Source organism: Polistes fuscatus, unplaced genomic scaffold, assembly GCF_010416935.1.
Source record: "Polistes fuscatus isolate 324 unplaced genomic scaffold, CU_Pfus_HIC Scaffold2, whole genome shotgun sequence".
In the NCBI taxonomy this organism is placed as follows: Eukaryota; Metazoa; Arthropoda; class Insecta; order Hymenoptera; family Vespidae; genus Polistes; species Polistes fuscatus.
In genome coordinates this window covers 16,626,881-16,647,217 of record NW_025113096.1, presented here as the reverse complement: position 1 = coordinate 16,647,217, position 20,337 = coordinate 16,626,881, and the positions used below count along the sequence as shown (strand labels likewise).

General features: G+C 32.0%; 1 protein-coding gene across 5 annotated transcripts in view; it reads right to left on the bottom strand.

Annotated features, from left to right (window-relative positions):
- The window catches only part of LOC122516087 (carbonic anhydrase-related protein 10), a 232,683-nt gene extending 213,476 nt beyond the window's left edge, over positions 1-19,207 (bottom strand). Inside the window, exons 1-2 of one of the 5 annotated variants that reach the window (XM_043633650.1) lie at positions 19,151-19,207; positions 17,509-18,753 (exon numbers count right to left, since the gene is read on the bottom strand). In XM_043633650.1, the coding sequence (XP_043489585.1) occupies positions 17,509-17,566 (58 nt within the window). In that variant the 5' untranslated portion in view covers positions 17,567-18,753; positions 19,151-19,207. Of the gene's footprint in view, positions 1-17,508; positions 18,820-18,852; positions 18,949-19,017; positions 19,053-19,150 lie in introns of those variants that run through there. The other 4 variants (XM_043633649.1, XM_043633651.1, XM_043633648.1 and 1 more) reach the window with 4 other exon arrangements.
- Positions 19,208-20,337: the final 1,130 nt, after the last annotated feature.

Genomic DNA, 20,337 nt, shown 5'->3' with positions numbered 1-20,337 from the left:
CCTCCCTCTCTCCCTCCCGATTTACCACCTCCAAACGCCACCACCCGCTTTTTCAACCTCCTCTATAACCCTTTAAGCGAAAACTCCAGTCCCCTGCTGACGTCACTATCCGAATTGAAACGAACCTAGTCATCCCATACCCTCTCTCTCTCTTTCCCTCTCTTTTTCTCTCGATACACTCGCAACCCTTACTCATCCCTTTTTTTTCCCCATCTCCATGAATATCTCCTGGCTGCCATTTATCTCGTCACGACTGCATTATACATTGCCTATGTGGATGTGTCTGTATGTTTCTATCTTTGCTGAATAGTAGGTACTAACGAAATCGCAGTTCCAATTTCTTACTTTTTCCATTTGTTATATTCCCCACGTTCATACTTTTTATATTATTTTTTATTGCACTATCATCGACGAGTTATTTAAAACGAAGTCACTTGTATATTTTCATGTTTCTTTTTTGTTTTGTTTTTTATGTTGGTACGATCTGTTTGAAATAGTTCGACCTGTACGTTTCTCAAACGGTGAGAAAATTTAATTCAGGATTATAAAGATAAAACGTTAAGGCGTCTTCGAAAGTTTATATTCTGGTGTATTACGATGTGTACAATATGTTATATAATAAAAACATACATGTTTATATATGTATGTATGTATGTATGCAAATTGTTGCAGTTAAAGTTTAATTAATCGTATTAATAAGAGAAAGAAAGTTGGCTGTTTGTAAGCGTCAACGGTTAACACAGAACAAACTCCTGTAGTAGTCACGTTAATGGAAATGTTAAACGTTCTCGAGCTTAGTTACGATCGTTTGCTCGTTCACGATAACAAGAAGAAGGTTTTAAATTATACGACATTGCGCGAGAATTTAAAAAGAAAATTACGATCAACCCTTATCCTCTTCTTTTTAGATTTTTATTATTATTAATATTATTATTTCGTCAATTATTTTGAGCAGGTGCTGAAGTTTCCTCTGAGAAATTTGTGGGGACAAATTTAGTACAAAAAAAATAGTCTCCTATGGAAGATTATTATTATTATTATTATTATTATTGTTGTTGGATTATATACAGGGTGTCTCGAATTGTTGTATTTGATTATAAACTCTAACAAAGTGTGTTAACTCTTACTTTATCTAATATTCTTTTCTTTCTTTTCAGATCTTCGCAGTTTTGGGACACCCTTTTTGTATGAGAACATGGTATGTAAATGTTTGGAAATACAAATATTATAATTTTGGTAGCTTATTCTTCAATTTTTAATCTTCTTGAACTATTCCATAAGTTTCAATCAACCAAATTTTTTTCATCTCAACATTATTAATATCATTATTATAATTGTTATTATTATTATTATTACTCTTGTTTGTTTCAGCAGATTAGTTTTGGTGTTCTAGAGAACACAGTATGCGGTTTGATGCCAAGCATAGTATCTATTCAAAATGTTCTAGATGTGAATGTGTGTAATTGAGAAATTTTCGAGTGAGTGAGCAAGTGTTTGCCATAATTGTTTTCTGTAAATGTGTATAATATATATATATATGCACATGTGGTCGTAGTAGGAAGACCAAATGTTTTAAAGTAGTATTTTAGGTTCTTCGGTATGATTCCGTGAAATGAAAATAATGATTGCAACTATTTCCATATTCTCTTCGTGCATACATATTATTTGTTGCATTTTTGTTGAAATATAATACCTATGTCTTTTTATCATTACTATTATTATTATTATTATTATCATTATTAATAATATTATTATTATCTTTTTTTATTCGTTTTGCTGGACGATTTTTCATCAGGATTTAAATGACCAGCAATAGGATGAACCAAAGCCAGCGTCCATTTTTTTGTGCGTTTAGGAATCTACGGATTATGAATGCATGTATTGCATATTATACATGTGTACTCAATAATCACACTTCCTTTTTAAATTCTCTCACATATTTGAACACATTTTGTAATATCTGTAGATTTCAAAGTACGATTTTCATGAAAATATTTGGAAATATTATATTTTTTATCTTGCTTGTCATAATTTACTTTTATTATTATTATTATTATAATTATTAATAAGCATAGTAGTCTAACATTTGCCATGATTTATTATCATTAATTATAAATTATAATCACTACTATTATACATAGTAGTCTAAGTTGTTTTTATCATATTTTATTATTATTATCATTAGTATTATAGATAGTAGCTTATCATGTTTACTACGTTTTATTATTATTATTATTATTATTATTATTATTATTATTATTTGATCGATAAAAAAGAAAAGTGCAAAAGGATAGTTCAGTCGATAGCTTCGAATCGAATAAAGAAATAATGCAATTTACGTATCGTCTCTCGTTCGCGATCTGTCATTTCAAATCCGCTTGGTACATCCTTCACGTTCTGCGGCTTCAAAAGAACCAGTACAATCCCCCGTCGACGCATCCTTTTCGCATAAATGCACTCTATCTCTCTCTCTCTCTCTCTCTCTTTTTAACTCACTCGGTCTCCTTTCAAAATGATATCGTCAATCTGCTAGGAATATTCGACGATGGTAGAATCCGTTATTGCTTTTACAGCAAACGAGACTGACAGGATTTTTCGTGAGCTGGGTCTCTCTCTCTCTCTTTCTTTTTCTTTCTCTTTCTCTCTCTTTGAATACCTGGACTTGTCAGTTGTGTGTGTGTGTGTCTCTCTCTCTCCCCCTTCTCTCGTGTTTTTTTCTTTTCTTTTTATTTTCTACTATTTTTTATTTATTTTTTGTATTTCGCAAATGTTATTGCGAAAGCAAACGGCGGAATGAAAATATAACGTTTTTATACTATATTTCACGAACGATAATACATAAATGTGAATATTCCTTTGTCTAGTTTCTCTTTCTTTCTCTTATTCTCTTGTATTCTCTCTAGCACACTCGGTCGTACACCGTTGTTTCTCTCGGTACATTTTTACAATAATAATCAGACTTTTCAGCGAGATGGTTACGTCAAACAGGGATTACTATTGTTGTTATTGTTATTACAACAAAGAGAAAGAAAGAGAGATAGTAAGGTGGAATAAAAGGGACGGGTGGGGAAGGAGGGAGAAGGAAGGAAATATGAAATAAACGAAATCGAAACAAATGGGATGTTACGTGTTTATATGAGCCCACATATATCAAAGTTTTACCACTCACTCGGTACAAGTCAGTTATTCTTTCATCTCCCTTTACGACGTCTAAATGATTTGATTTCTTTCTTGTTTGTTTGTTTTTTTATTTCTCCTTTCTTGTTTCTTTTTCTATATGGTATATTTATATATTTTTGTTCTCTTTGGCGCAAGCTTTCCTTCTTCTTCTTCTTCTTCTTCTTATTGCAAGATCTCTTCCTTTTAGGTTTGATCAATCGCCACGGAGCTGTCTTCCAGTCGAGTATTATTCCTGGTAGAAAAATCAGAAAGTTTTTCGCGAAAGAGGAGAAGCCCAAAGGATCGATCTTATTTCTTCGCAATCATCCGTCATAATATCCAACAATGTTCTTCCACCGAACATCGGATTGAAACATCATAATGCTTACATACTTTCTTATCAAAGCAGCTTAGCTTTCAGTATCTCAGAAAAAATGTATACCGAGTGTATTCCGTAACATCGTCATTTTATCGGGAATGAAATAATTCTCACAGAGAAAATTAATATTCATTTTGCTAATAATAAATGTATATATATATATTAAATATATATTTAATGTATATATATACTGTTTCTATATTATAATGGATCAAACGAACTTCTTCTCTTCAAAATGTCATTTATATATTACAAAATGAATTATTCATTTCATTAAATAAATGGTAAATAATTTTCAATTCGCAGATTTTTCTTATAGAAAATTGAAGATCAAATGGGAGGATGATTTTGTTCGTTAAAAGTAAATAAGTAGGTCAAATTCGTACGGTTTCTTTATTCGATACTTTCCAAAAAGGAAGGAAAAAAGTAGAAAAAGGCGAACTATTTTCGGAAAACTAACAACGAACCAAGATAGATCTTAGTTTAGATCTTCGGTAGGAGAAAACTTTTCAGCTGATTTCAAGAACTTTCTCCTAATTCGTGAAAGAAAAACAAACGGTTTCTCGAATGAAAAAGACCTAAAAAAAAAATATATATATATACATACATATATATATATATATATAAAGAGAGAGGAAGTGGGTAGAATGAGCATGTTATTTGCTCGACGAAAATAAATGGAAAAAGAAAAAAAATAAACAAAGTATCGAACGATTCGACTTCCTGAAGAACAAAACGAGAAAATTTAAACATAAAATATCAAAATAATAATGGGTGAAAAAAAATAGATAAAAGCCACCCCATTCTCAATGGCTACGTCACAATACGTTCAATATAATTTGAAAAAACAATATTTAAAATTCAATCTATGTTACGTTGTGGACACTTTTAAATATTTATTTAAATACAACAAATTCTGACTATTTCTATAAAGTACTGATCAAAAAATATCAATTCCAAAAATAGTTGCTCGCACTAAATAAATTGGTTTATGAGTTTTAATAAACTATTGTATATTACACATTAATATTTTTACATTACACATCACTTTTATAACATATTAATACTTTAATATTATAAATTCTATTAATCTCTACGCGTATCTAGAAAATATTATGATAACCAAAAGTATTACAAAATACCAAACCCAATAAACAATATCCAAAACAAAAAAAATAGTAATAATTGTCTCTTTAGTTTTCTAAACAATTATATTGCACAATAATATTTTTAATATTACAAATATCAATTATCTTTATAAAATAGTAAGAGAAAAAATAAAAAGTAACAATTTGCTCGTAAATTTAATTAGCAAATAAAATTTGTCTAATCCGCATTCAAATGTGTTATCAATTGAAACCAATTAGAATAGAGATAGAAACAGAAACAGAAATAGAAAGAGAGAGAGAGAGAGAGAGTATTAGAGAAATGGAGAAGTCGTGGAGGTGACGTCAGAAATAACAGTAAGCATATAGATACTGTTGAAGATTTGAAACTATCTTAGATGTAAACTCGCTATCGGCGGCTGGCAGACAGGCGGCTAGACATTGCTAAAGTTCGTCGAAGAGGAAGTGCAGAATTGTCCGAGGGTGGTAAAGAGAAAGATAGAGACAGAGAAATGGAAAGAGAAAGAAAAGGGGGTGGGGGCTGGGAGGTGGTGGGGGACGAGTATGAACCGGGTAAGCGCAGTTTCCTCCTCCGTCTTCCATTGTTTTCTAGACTTTTCGGCGGGAAAACTTACTCAACTCTTTGGAACCCCCAACCCCAACCCCCCACCCCCACCCTTCTGTGAACGATATAGAACTGTGCACCCCGACAATGCCTTTAAACTTACATATACTTCACTGCCATCTTTCCTATTTCTGGTATATATATATGTATATATGTACAAGTATATATGTATTTGGATATAAAGGGTGGAACGAATTGAACATTACAACAGGATTTCTCTATTATATTTTTGTATATACGTTGATTTCGAATTTTGTAGGGGTTTTTTCTTTCTATGGGAGGTTTAAATAAATTTGTTTCCTTTCGTTACATACGGCATATATTTTAGATTGCGAGTATCGTTTTATATGAATTCGATATATGATTGCATAGTTCACACGGGAATTTTTGTACGGACGACCTCATATATATAAATTACTAGTAACGAAAAGATTAGATATAAAAAGGATGCTATACAAAATTTCGGAAAGAATTCATTCGTAACAGAATCGAATTATTTCCAAATGGTTATTAACGATAATTAAAATTAATTCGAATTGTCATTGTAATTTCGGTACAATTTTTGTTCATTTTATTTTCGAAGTTGACGGTAGATTTTTTATGCTGTTAAATATGTGAAATAAATAATGCTTTTTGAGGAAGATAATATTTGAAGATCGATTGAAAATGTTTAGTAATATTTTATGTGGACCACTGTGTAGATTTTCACGTACATTTATATAGTACATATATATATATATATTTTTTTTTTCGGCTTTTTCTTTCTTTCATTCTACCTCTAACAACTTTTTCCCGAAGCAATCCGAACAAATTCGAAACTTATTAGCAGAAAGACGGCCTCGATGCACTATGGCGTATAGTCGAAACGTATTTATTTGATCGCATTATCGATATCGAACGAAATTAAAAGATGACTCTTGGTAATTAGAGAAATTTCATCATCTTCTTCTTCTTCTTCTTCTTCTTCTTCTTTCTTCTTCTACTTTTTCTTCTTCTTCGTTAATGATAAAAGGAAAAAAGAGAAAATAAAAAAGATGGTTCTTAAGAAACGTACATTTATATTAGATAAATTAATAAGTAACACGAAAATTTTGAAAACAAAAATAAGATAATTCGAAAGTTACTTAATAATTTGACAAATTAATTCCTACTTACACGAAATACAACAATTACAAACCTTAACAACATTTAAGTAGTCCCACCAAAAAAAAAAGAAAAAGTAACGTCTCGAACTTTCGAAAAAAAAATTCGTAAAATCTCTCGCGAACTTTTTCGAATCCACTTTTGGATACTTAACAAAAAATCCAAACTTTACTTATCGACCAATTGTAATATAAGAAGTACATAATATATAAAAGAGTCATCGTCCAATATATCTAAAAAGAAATCTTTTGATCTAGTCAATTTGAAAGTTTTACCCGGATATTCTCTTCGGATCCTCGAATTATCGAAAGAGTCAAATTATTGTATTTTCAGAGAAAACGACCGACGACTAGCATTGAGTTAATACTTGGCATTCGATATAATATATAAGTAAGTACTTACTCGCAACGCTAAAATTTCCAACTTAACGAGCACGTCTTTTCCATCAAGACCACAACACGTAGACGAGGAAGTTTGTCAAAGTAATTCGAGCGTTCCAAGCTAGAAAATTCCAGTCACGTACAGTCAAACACTCCTTACCTTCTTGAGAAATCCTTATTATACTACACTCGCGATAATAATCCATGCTCTCGCCCTCCTTCCCTTCCATGCCCTTCTCTCTTTCCCACTCTCTCACTCTCTCTCTCTTTCTCTCATTCGTTTTCTATCTTTTTCTTTATCTCTCTCTCATTTATCACTTTCTTCTTTTTATCTCTTTCTTTCCACATATATCTGTCTTACTCTCTTTGTCTCACTCATCTATCTCTCTTTATTTTCTCTTTATAAATCTATCTGCTGTCTTTCTCTCTCTCTCTCTCTCTCTCTCTCTATATATATATATATATATATATATGTATTTCTTTATTTTCATCTGCCGTCCGTCTCTCTATCATTCTCTTTATCTATTTCCCAATTTCTCTTTCTATCTCTTTATTTTCTATTTCTTTTTATCATTGACCATTCCTGAACTCAATATCTCAAAACAAATCGTATCGTTAATCTCGATGATATCGAAACTGTCGAAGGAAAAGAAAAAAAGAAAAAGAAATTCGAATTGCATAACTTCTCTGAATATCTATGCATAACTTCAACGAGATAAAAATAAAGAAAGAGGGAGAGAAAAATAGCGAGAGAGACAGACAGATATCGGAAAAGATAATTTAAATAGAAAATTGATGCAATTAATTGAACGATCGGATCCAGTTCGAACTAACGATTAAAATCATCAACTTTTTTGATAACGATACTCGTAATAATAATCGCAAAGCCATTGAACAAAACTTTCCTCTATCCTTCTTTCCCTCTCTTTCTCATTTTCCCTTCCCTTTTTCGTTCTCTCTTTTTATCTCTTTCTTTCTTTTCGAACTGATTCTCGTTAACTGTGAAGACTTTGGGAAAAACGAGAAACTCGAATGGGCAAACGTTACGACTACTTAAAAGAGACAATTTTTCTACAAAATCTACTTCTATTAGACTCTTTCCTTCTCTCTCTCTCTCTCTCTCTTTCTTGTCTACGAGCTGCGATGACAATTTTAGGATGACTATTTTCTCCCTCTCTCTCTCTCTTACATAGAAAATCTTATCTCGAGCTTTGTGCAGAAAAGCTTCTTACTTTCCTTCCTGTTCTTCTACAAAGTACAGTGCTATGATATTAAGAGAAGAAATAAAAAATACAGAAAGTTTTTCCCTTTTTTTTCGATATACTGTGTCAATGTGTGCAATCGATTTATCAATCACAAATATAATCTCTTATCTAAATTTCAACAAATGAAAATATAAACTGTTTTGTAACAATAATTAAAAAATATTAGAATTAGTAAAAAGGTTTTTTTGATCGGGAAAGAAATAACTAATGCAATGCTAAATGGTACATCTTTGACATTGAAATTTCCATACCTGAAAATCATTCACGACTTGTTCTTTCTAATATCACATGTTTTCCATAAATATCACGTTTCAGATGCACGCTAGTATGTGACACGATCCAATTAGTATTAATAAAATTATGCTACCTGATAAAGACACCTAATGAGAAAATTGGCAGAAACTTTTTCGATTATCTAATATTATTTGAGATAATTAAATAAATAAATATTGTAAACTCTTTTCCACTAATTAAAACCTTCGAAATGTTTATTGCAATAAATTATTAACAAAATATTATTCTTGTAAATAAAAATTTGGACGTTTTACTTGTTGATCAAGCCATTAAAATAATTCAAGCAAAATACATTAATTATTATTTTTATATTATTTAAAAAAAAGTATTAAAAAATAATAGATACGAGTAATGCGGCGAAAGAGGAAGAGAAGTATGAAATTCGTTGACAAAAAATAAAGAATGAAAGAAAAGAAAAGAAAAGAAAAGAAAGAAAGAAAGAAAGAAGCAAAGGTTTTCTCGGAGCTTAAATAAGCTCATATTAGCAGAGTTTTCTGTAGCCAAGTACTACATGCTGGTAGGAAAACTCCTACAAAAAGGTCGCCCTTAACCTCGTGACTCGCGGCCCTTTAAAACTTTATTAAGCGCAGCTGCCTTCCGCGAATGCGGACTGTCCACCGAATTTCCCTGGGAGCTCGCTAACTCTCCTGTTCACTAAATTTTTATACCAATTTGACATTCATTTTTCATGCTAGAATAATATATTATCTATACATGGTACCGTGTATACCTGTAAAAGAAAATTTTTATCTTTTTTTTTTTTTTTTATATGTTTCCATCGACATTTTATTTATCAAATAATCTTCGTTGAATATTTTATCGAAGAAATAAATTTTTGTTTAATTCATTGCGTCGATACAGTATTAGAAATTATAATAATAATATTTGTATATGCAAGGATATATAACAGGCATACACATCTATACGTGGGCGGATTGAAAACTTTTCAATCTCAACAACAAAAAACTAATGTTTTTTATTTTATAAAAGTAAATTTAATCGAAAACAATTGGGTCAATACTTTTCAACTCATTCCACGTACACGTAATATTTAAAAATGATATTTTTTGTGTAAAAATAATATTAAAAATAATATTAAAAATAGTATTAAAAATAATATTAATCTAACGTTACCGATTTAGTATTAAAGATGATAATCGTAATAATATTTATATACGCAAATATATTTTACTGGCACACATACACATATACGTGAACGGATTGAAAAGTTCTGAGCCTCGCATAGAAACAAATTTTTTTCGTTCAAACTCGTATTTATGTAGAAAAAAGAAAAAAAATAGCAAAAGAAGAAATAAAAGCTTTTTTCGTTAAAACTTTTCAACCCGCACTCGTACGAATCGTATTTAAAAATTAATTCATTTGATACCCATTGGTACCCATAGGACAAAATTAGTTACCTCATACGAAATAAAAAGTAAAATTCATAGAAGTAATTTTTGTCGTTGGGAAAAAAACGTAACCGATCCGAAATCCAACAAGTAAATTTAAAATTAATCATTCGATTTAAGGTTCATTTCAAATTCAATCTTGTAAGTAGGTACAGCAAAGGATACCACAGGTCTTAAGATATAACAGGAAACTTCTCGCGTAGAAAAATAAGAAATTATTCAAGGGAATCAGGGCTGTACGATGTATCATCGATAAAATACACCATAATCGTTCTCTACTACGTGTTGCCTGGTGAGTGTAAACGGAATTTAGATCATCGTTTTCCCGAGCCCGTGCTTTCGAATACAAGCACCACACACTGCCATCCTAAATTTCCTCTCTAATGAAAGGATCTCTCCTAGTCGAAGATAACGAGCGATAAATTCTCATTGTTTCGATAAAAGAACCAAAAAAATGCATCTAAAGAGAATTATTCCTAAACCTTTATCCGCGTGAATTCATATTCATATACGTAATATTCCTAAAAAGAAATTTAACGGATTAAAAAAAATGAAAAATTAATTTATTGAAAATATTAAAAGCACTCAAGAAATATAAAAAAAAATAAAAGAGAACAGAAATTAACAAAATAAACATATGCTTTTAATAAAAAAAAAGTCACGCGATAATTAAAAAGAAAATATATATATAATAATTAATATGAATATATAATTGAAATTAACAAATATATAATAAATATATAAATAAATAACATATACATACAAAATAATTACCGAATTTATTGTATATATTAACGAATACTTGACAATTGATTTAATTAAAAGTAACGATCGTAAAAAAAAAGAAAATATCCTGAATAAATAAATAAACAAACACACGCGTGAGGACAGGGTTTATAATAAAATCTGATTGGGGAAGCAGTCATTTGAGGTGATCTCAGAGAGAAAAGATGATTCCAAAGATTAGATAGATAAAAATAAATCGATAGTTAAACATCAAGGTAGCAACATTGAGTAGGATCTTAAAGGCAGATGAAAAGGCCCTTAAAAGAAATGAATCTCTTGAAGAAGGTTAGTATGGGATAAGAGAGAGAGTGCTAGAGATATATTTCGTTCTAAGAAGCCCTTACAGTCGATTATAACTATCCCGACTATCGCGTATTATCGTGAGAAACATCTTTCGACGGGGTGACTCTCTCTCTCTCTCTCTCTCTCTCTCTCTCTCTCTCTCTCTCTCTCTCTCTCCCTCTCTCTCTCTCTCTCTCTCTTTCTCTCTCTCTCTCTCTTTCTCTCCTTCTTAACTCTAAATAACCTTCGAGAATAAATGAGTTTCCTAGATAAAGCGATTTTCCTTGGTGCCTTACTTATTGGATAAAATCACTTCCAACCTTATACATATATACTTATTATTCATATTATTCATATAATACATATATGCATATATAATTTTTTTTTATTTTTTAATAAAAATTTTTTAATTTTATTAAAATAAAATAATACAAATTCTGAGATAGATAGATGATATATTTACATAATCGACGAAAATATAATTTATACAAATATACTATACAATTCTCTTTTCACCCCTTTTTATGTCTATTTCTTTTTTTGGAGAATATTTCCATAACCAAAGAATATAAGATTAAATAATAAAATATTTGTTAACATAATTAAACAAAATATAATTTATATACAAAATATAAAAATCTCTTCCCATCCCCCCCAAATTTATATTTTTTTCTTAAATGTTATTATATAATGATTAAAAGGTATACGTCGTTTTTGTTAATAAATTTTGCTTGTTCAACCTTTTGTAAATCATAATTCATACTTATTCCGACTGACAATATGGATTTATATAATATAATAACTATCTTTTTCTAGAATGTAATTATCACGACTAAAGATTATAACTCGATTTTTTTTCTGTTTCTTTTCAAATCATATTCAACCCCTATCATAAAACAAATCAATCATTTGTAAATGAAATTTATCTTTATTGTTACCGATGTTTAATTTTAAATTAATCATATGTATGAAATATAAAAGATAAGTGTATAAAAAGTATTGATCTTAGGATTGGAAGCGTATATTATTTCAAGCTAGAGTAATATGATTTTAGTATGAAAATTGGGGTTACTGGCTAGAACGTTCTCTAGTCTCTATTCTCGTAACATGGATTTACGCTAGCTTAATCGACATCAATCGAACTGTCTACGGTTCGCTAAATAGACCCTGAGAGATAGAGACTCGATCGTCGATAAACTCAAAAGTGTCGAGAAATTGACATCGTACTGACATCCTTTTAAATGACCGTGATAATAACTGACTCAGTTTAATATAATAGTTTAATCAATAGGAAAACATTGATTTTATTAGTCACGATAATTATATTTCTTACTTGTCACTAATATCACATCTATTACGTTTAACAATTATTAAAATGATGATAGAAAAAATATTACAAATTGTAATCGAACGTATAAGTATTTTATTACAACATAATTTTCTGTCCCTTTTCTAATCAAACTGACGAATAAATAATTTCATAAATTGTATTATTATTTTAAATACTATACTATATGACAATATGACATTAGATTGCATCAAAATTGTTAACACGAAATTTCTAAATATAACAAATTCCAATACAATTTAACGATCAAACTAATCCATACAGAAAATTAAAAAACTATAAAATATAATGTAACAAATAATTAGTATTATTTTAAGTATTATACTAAACAATAATATCGTATTGGATTACGTGAAAAATTATGAACGAAAATTTGTCTAATGCACTGTCGATTTGATACAAAATATTTCAAATTCCAGCACAACTTAATGACCAACTTAATCTATACAGAAAATTAGAAAACAAGAGAGAGAGAGAGAGAGAGAGAGAAGGAGAGACGACGATAATGAAATTAAAAAAAGTCAGAAAAGAAAAGAAGTTTCCTATCGTAGTGCTATTATACGCGATGCGTTAGCGTTATTGACAAAAGGGAAGATTGTGTTAGCGAGCTGTTGTGTAAAGAGCTGTCAGTCATTTTAGACGAATTGTTATTCGCCGTTCGTCCGAACTTTCAATCATACTGATTGACGGTCGTACGTCCCACCACCATCGTCTAACACATAGCTATTAAAGACTCGTACGTTCGTTGTGTGTATATGAGTTTCTATACGTACGTGCGTTTCTCTGTGTGAATTGTATGTGTTTATCGTATACATATTCGAGACTCATCCTCGTTAGCATCCTACCTGCGATTAGCGACAACAACCCTTGTAGTTTGCGGAAACCGTAACAGTTGAGTGTACCAGCTTCGTTGGATAGCTGAAGATCGATCGAAGAAGATCTATTCGATTTTAATGACGACTAACTCTACCCTCCCCACCCCCCACTCCACTTTCTACCCCATTCTCTACCCTCGTATCGATCATATTCTAAATATTTCACGAAAACGAGATATTCTGTTGAAATTTATATATATTTTTTTTTTTTTTAATATTTAATTATAATGATTTTCAAGGAATTTTTGTGTTCTTTTTAATTTTGCGTTTTGTTTTTTGGATTCAGTTTGATCGAGGAGATATTAGGTATTAAGATAATCAATGTAATATTATATTTATAAATTTTTGTTGGATCTTGATGTTACGAATTAACGTGTAAATTGTTTACCTATAAACTCTGATCGATATATTTTCTTTTTTTATATTTCAAGGTTGAAAGGCATAAAATTTTATACGTTTATTAATAATAATATTAAAAAATTATTATTTCATTAGAATTATTTGTAATTTCAATGGATTATTTTTTGTAAAATCATTTAACCGAATAATAACGAATGTAATATTCAAAATGAATTACTACTATTATCATAATTGTTATATATAAAAAATTAAAATTTAAAAGAATGAACGTGCATTAAAATTAAAATTAGAATAAAAATAATCTTCGAATGTAAATTAGTCAACGATGAAATTCTACATAAATTTTATTTAAAAAAAAAATCAAGGATCAACAAACACACACATAGACATCCATACATCAATCCATGCATCCATCCATCCATCCATACATACATACATCCATACATACATGCGTCTATTCACATACGGGAACAAGGAAATGGGATCACATTTTCTCTCACGAAACATTAATCTCTCATGGACGATTGATTTTCTCATTCGAGATTAGTAATGAAATAATCGGTGATTAGGATTTCGAGATGACTTTTCATTGGATTCAGATAGAAAGAGATAAAGAGAGAGAGAGAGAGAGAGAGATTAGTTTTAACGAACATAACAGGAATCGAAGAGGGAAGAGTGTGGTTCAAAAAGGGGACTGCAGGAAGAGAGAAAGAGGGGTAGGGGTGGGGGGTTTAGTAAAACCTTTTTCGGTCATTCTCTCGGTGGAATCTCAGTGGACGTATGAAAACGGGCAAGTCAATTTCCAATGGTGATGGTGCGAAGCTTTGTTGGCAATAAGCGCTCATTTTATGCCCATTGACCGATCCTCGTCCACTATGCAATGTTTGTACAAGCGCATTTTGCGCCCCGTATACCTATATACATACCTATCTATACATCTATCTATCTATCTATCTATCTATCTACACGTGTATCTATCTATCCATGTATGTAAATACATATGTACGTATGCGATATGTATGTATGTGTGTAGATTTTAGTAACGTCGAAAATGTTACTTGCCATCCTCGTTTTACGATCGAACGAACAACGTCCAGAAAAAGAGACTAGAGAAAGATAAAGATAGACAGAAAGAGAGAGAGAGAGAGAGAGAGAGAGAGAAAGAGAGATAGAAAGGAAGAGAATATATTCTTGGTAAACACGAAATTTCCGCAGAGAAAATGATAGATCTGAAAAACAATCGAACGATTTGTCCAATTCTTACCGACACGTGTCTCTTTCTCTCTCTCTCTCTATTTCTCTCTACGACGAAAATAAACGCTTATATACTACATATATGTATATGTTATATCGTGAAAGACCAAAATTGGAGAATGTCAAGATTCACATGGTGAGTTTTAGCAGATACCAAATACCTCGGTGAAAGACCGAGAATATTTATACAATTATAATTAATTTATATTTGTATAAATGTATAAATTTATTATCAAAACCTCTCCTCTGTTTAACGAATTTAATAGAAGCTTTCCCCTGTGTCCTGTTAATTAACGCGCAAGAGGCATATTTAAATTAGTCGTAGCTACCACCCCCTCTCCACTTATCCTAGTGTTGTTCATCGTTCATAGGGATACGCTAACGCGTATACAATCGGCCGAAACTCATTCCGTATGTATCTAAAATGCTAATTTCCGCTCGATATCCCATATGGGGAGGGTGGGTAGGAGGGGGGGGTTAAAAGGAGAGAAGTTGGGGATGAAGGAAGAAGAGGGTGAGAGAAGAGAATGCAAAGGGATAAAATTCATCGACCTACTATCAAATAATAATAATTAGAATAATATAAAGTAATAATAATAATTTATTGTTATTGTTATTTTTATTGTTATTATTATTGTTAAGTATACTGAAAAGGGATCATCGAAAATTCCCGTGCAATTTGGCAAATGCATCCTCGTAGTTCGTTCATTTTGTTCCGTTCTGTTCTGTTCGTTCATTCTCCTCTCTTCTCTTCTATTCTCTTCTATTCTCTTCTCTTCTCTTCAGTTCTGGTTGTATTCTGTTCCGTTCTGTTCGTACGTTCAGTTCGTTCTGTTCGTTCGTTCAACATTGCGTCGATTATTGCATAAAGCAAGGACGCAACACGTTGCAGATAAATCTAAAGCTACGAGTTGGTCTGCACGTTAAACGAAAACGGTACTTTCCAAAGAGAAAGAGAGAGAGAGAGAGAGAATGTGTGTGTGTATGAGCGCGTCTTACTTTTCACACCGAATGAATAATTTTGGTTACCAGAGAGAATAGAAAGAACTATTAGACAATATTAATTAACCATATGTTAAAGAAAAAAAAAAGAAAAAGATACCGAACAAACGTATGAAATAAATATTTCGTCCTTGATATTTGATGCGAATATAAGGATTAACAATTTCGTTCGACATGTTTAACCTCAAATGATTCCGACGTGAAATTATTTTTTTAAGAACAAAAATTATTTTAGGAAGGGCAGATGTAAAGAAAAGTATTGGTAACTGAAATTTCGTTAAAAAAAAAAAAATCTCTCCAACAGATCGTTCGTTTAACGAATCCTGTTAGAAATGTTAAATTACAATTTTGTTTTATCGAAATGGTTACATCGATTATTTACCTGAAACGATAATGAGCAACAATTATTATTAATGCGAATGAATGCTCACACGTGCGTTCGAACGTTCGTAGGAATTTATCCGACAAAGTTTTCCTTTATTCGGGGATACGGATTCGAACGAATTCGAACGAAAACAAAAAAAAAAAGAAAAGAGATCTCCATAACGCGAATTTGTGCAAAATCGTTGATACGTTGTAACGAGAACAAGAATTTTATCTAGACGATGTAATTTTTCAAATAAATGACATCGTTTTAATTAACACGTAACGAATATCGTTTTCGCGTTGTAATTAAATTATATTATTCAAGTTTAGGTACTGCGAGAAATAGAGTAACAATGCATTCATTCTATTTCATTTCGAACTACTGTACGTGTAAAAAAAAAGAAAAAAAAGAAAAAGAATTAAAAGAAAAATAAACAAAACGGAGGAGTCTCTCAACGCGTTTGATTTTTTTCCTACTAATTCAGTTAGTTCTTTTGACTTTGCATTATTCCGTTGCGAGCCTATATAGAAAAAAAAAATGAAAAGAAAAACGTAAAACAAAGATTTCCATTTTGGTATTTAACGTTAGACGAAATATTTCTATTACTTTCAGCCTGTAAAAGGGTCACAGTTTTGTGCGTAGATATTCAACACCCTTAAATCTCGTTTAATTTTTGTAATAAAACCCTTTTTCCCCTTATACTTCACCAATTGTTTTTAATATTATTATCACGAACCACATAATAATATTGTTATTGAGGTACGTAGATTTTGAAAACCCTAGCACCACGTTTAATTTTTGTTCGTAAAACCTGTTCCCCTTACTACTATCATTATTTGAAAATATTAATATTATTATTACTACTTCTATCCTTTTTTCCGTATCTAATTTTGTTTTTAATAGTAATAGTAATTGTTGTTGTAGTAGTAGTAAAAAATCTAGTATCCTTTCCTTTAGTCCTTTTTCAACATATACAAACCCACCCCCAACTTTTTCTCTCTCTTTTTCGTTCTCTTTCTATTTCTGTCTTTCCCTCTCTATCTCTCTAAAACTTTTTTCGTCCATCTCTCTCCATCATCCTCGATTTCAACACGTAGATTACGACCGCTGACACGCGGCAACGCGCCCGTAAAAACTGTCGACGTATAAAACCGACGTGTTCCCGCGTAGTCGCCGCGTTCAGCTTTTTGCACCATTTTCCAACCCCTCTTTCGGTTACTCTCCGTGGCACTCGTCCATCGAGAGACAAAAAGAAAAGAGGGAAGGAGGATGACACGAAAACGATGAAAAGAAAAAAAATTCGCTATTTTTTCTTTTTCTTCTTCTGTTTTTCATATATATATATATATATGTTTCTAGTAATGTCGGACAAGAAAGGAACGATTTCCATTCATATACGCGTAAATAAATGAACGAAACAATATTAAACATTAATTAGCAAGAATAAAAAGAGAAAAAATGTTTATCGACTTACCATTAACGATGAATAGAACACCGAGGACGCAAAGAAGACGCAAGGAATAAGCACACATCTTTAATATCTCTTCTGATTATCAATGACAAACGATGAAATTACCATCAGAAGAGTGAAGATGATCGTAGGAGTTAACGAACGAGTAGTATTACCGTAATAATATTCGTAGATCGTAGAACAAAAAAACAACAATAATATTAAAGAAAATAATTAGGAGAAACAAACACACAGCGTAAGAGTTCTCACTTAGTTCCTAGAATGAAAGTATCATCATCATAATCATCATAATCATCATCATCTTCTTTTCATTCACGCTTCGTTCGTGTTTTTAAACCACCGATTACTCGATTAACTATGAGGGTTTGTTACAAGGGTTAACAATGGGGTTACGATAGCTGTTTCTTCTTTCTTCTTGGTAAACTTCATCGATCGGTTTTACGTATAGATCGTTGATCTCACACCCTTAATTCCGTATCATTTGACGTTTTTCTTTCTTTTTTCTGTGCTAAAGTACCCTTCCTTTTATTTCTTACAGACCAACCCTAAAACAACCCTTCCTTCCTAACCTTTCTTTCTTTCCTTCCTTCCTTCCTTCCTTCCTTCCTTCCTTCTTCCGGTGTAGGAAACGATCGGTCACGAAAGCAGATTGGAAACAGCCGAGTGGAGAGCTTTAACGATTGCTAATTACAGACGATCGCGTTAATCGGCTTCGATCTCTTCCTTCTCAAAAGGGGAATCCTTCCTATCATAAACCAATTCCCTTCTATATCGTTCCACGGATAAACCCGAATGCTAGTTCCAAGAAAATAGAACCAAAATAGGTTTTCACTTTCTAATCTATCTCTTTCTTTCTTTCTTTCTTTCTTTTGCTTATTTCTTTTTTATATCAAATCGTTATCTCTCTCTCTCTTTTCTTTTTATCCTCTTATCCTTGTCTTTGTTATACTCTAACTTTTCTTTACCGATATACCTTTTTTCGTTTTGTTTTCTTGACGTTTAACCCCCTTTTATTCACGATACACTTATTCTTTCTTTTATCATATTATTTTTACTCCTTCTCTCCTTTTTCTATATTTTATTTATTTTTCTTTTGATCTTCTTCAAATTTAGCATTCGTCAAATGAAAATAGTTCGCAATGTTCACGAGATCGATTTACATTTCGACAATATTTTTGCGATCGTTAATTCGATCTAACAACGATCCAATCGATAAATATTTTTAACACGCGCGAAAATTCCGTGACACTGGGAATTAAATAATTTAAACAACAACAAACAAAAAAAAAAGAAAAATAAATACATAAAGAAACTAATTCAAATTTTTGTTAATCGTTCCGAACGTACATGTTTAGTCCGAAACCATCGAAATAGGATATCAAAATGATAAAAAGAATATAAGAAAGTGGAACAAGAAGAAAAGAGAAAGAAGAAGAAAGAAAAGAAAAAAAAAATATATATATATATATATAAGTATTTTAACAGATAATAATAAAATAAATATATATATACATATATATAATTCCCAACTGTTATATTATAAAATAATAATAATAATAATAATAATAATATTAATCAAAGTATAAATAGAGAAAGAATATGCCGAGAGCAAAGCGTCCATCCACGTCGAGCTCGCGGCGCTTACTGAAGCGTTTGTCCGTCGTCTCTTTGGCGAGTGCATCCGTGACAAGCACGTTTCTCATCCCCACCACTTCTCTTAAGAATCGAGGAGTGGGGAGGTAGTACGGAGATTGGTAGTAGTAGTATATAGTAGAGGAGCAGTGTAGTAATAGTAGAAATAGTAGTAGTGGGGTGCCTTCGGAATGGGGGAGGTTTGAAGTAGTGGAAGGGTGAGTTCGACGCCGAAGGGGCGCGCAGATTTTCATTGTACGCATGCGCATTGAAGAAAAACCTTTGGCTACTTTTCTCCCGTCGATCCGGCGCGCTTTTCACGGAAATCTACGAAACTTGGCGAATATGAGCCGAATGCGATCGCGATTAGCAAAGTGCGCTCTACCGGTCGGTAACTTTAACGTAGTGGGGGATGAAAAGGACATCGAGTATGTCCCGCGAAACGCGCACACACGTTTTCACCCTCTCTCTCTTTCTCTCTCTCTCTCTCTCTCTCTCTCTCTCTCTCTCTCTCTCTCCCGCGTTCACGTTCACTCTTGTGTGAGCGAACGAACCGACCGGCAAAACTTATGACCTCAAAGGGGTCGTTAACGAGCACCCACCAAATTAGTATAACGGCCACTCCTCTCTCCGTCTCATTCACCCTCATCTCCAACGCCATTAGCCTTTCGCTCGTCTCTCCTCCGGTTCACTCGATTTTCACTCGCGGATACTTTGAGACGCCGAAAATTCGGATTACCCGGAGACTTCGTTTCGCTTATTTTTTTTATCTTTTCTCTACTTTTCTTCTTTTTTTTTTTTATCGTTGAAACCGTCTATGGATCCGTCTATTTGTCTCTCTATCGGTCTACTATATCCGTGTCTTTGAGCAGAAAATTCATCTCAGAAAAGGTCGATGCCTGGGTTCGTTGGTTGGTTGGTTCGTTCGTTCGTTGGTTGGTTCATTCGTTCGGGCTAGACGGTGGAGGACGAAAAACAAAGGATATCGATATGCGGGCGAAGTAAAACAGAATTGAAATGAGACAGCGAGCACGTTCGCTTTGAAGTAACGTCGATCAAAGCTAGTTGAAAAGAGGTACCCCCAGAGATGAGGATAGGGAGATATCGACAGAGGAAAACTTCTTCTCACGTCGAATTCATCAATTCATCGGCCTCGTTGCCCGAGGATCATAGAAAAGTGTCCGTTCTTTGCCACCCTCT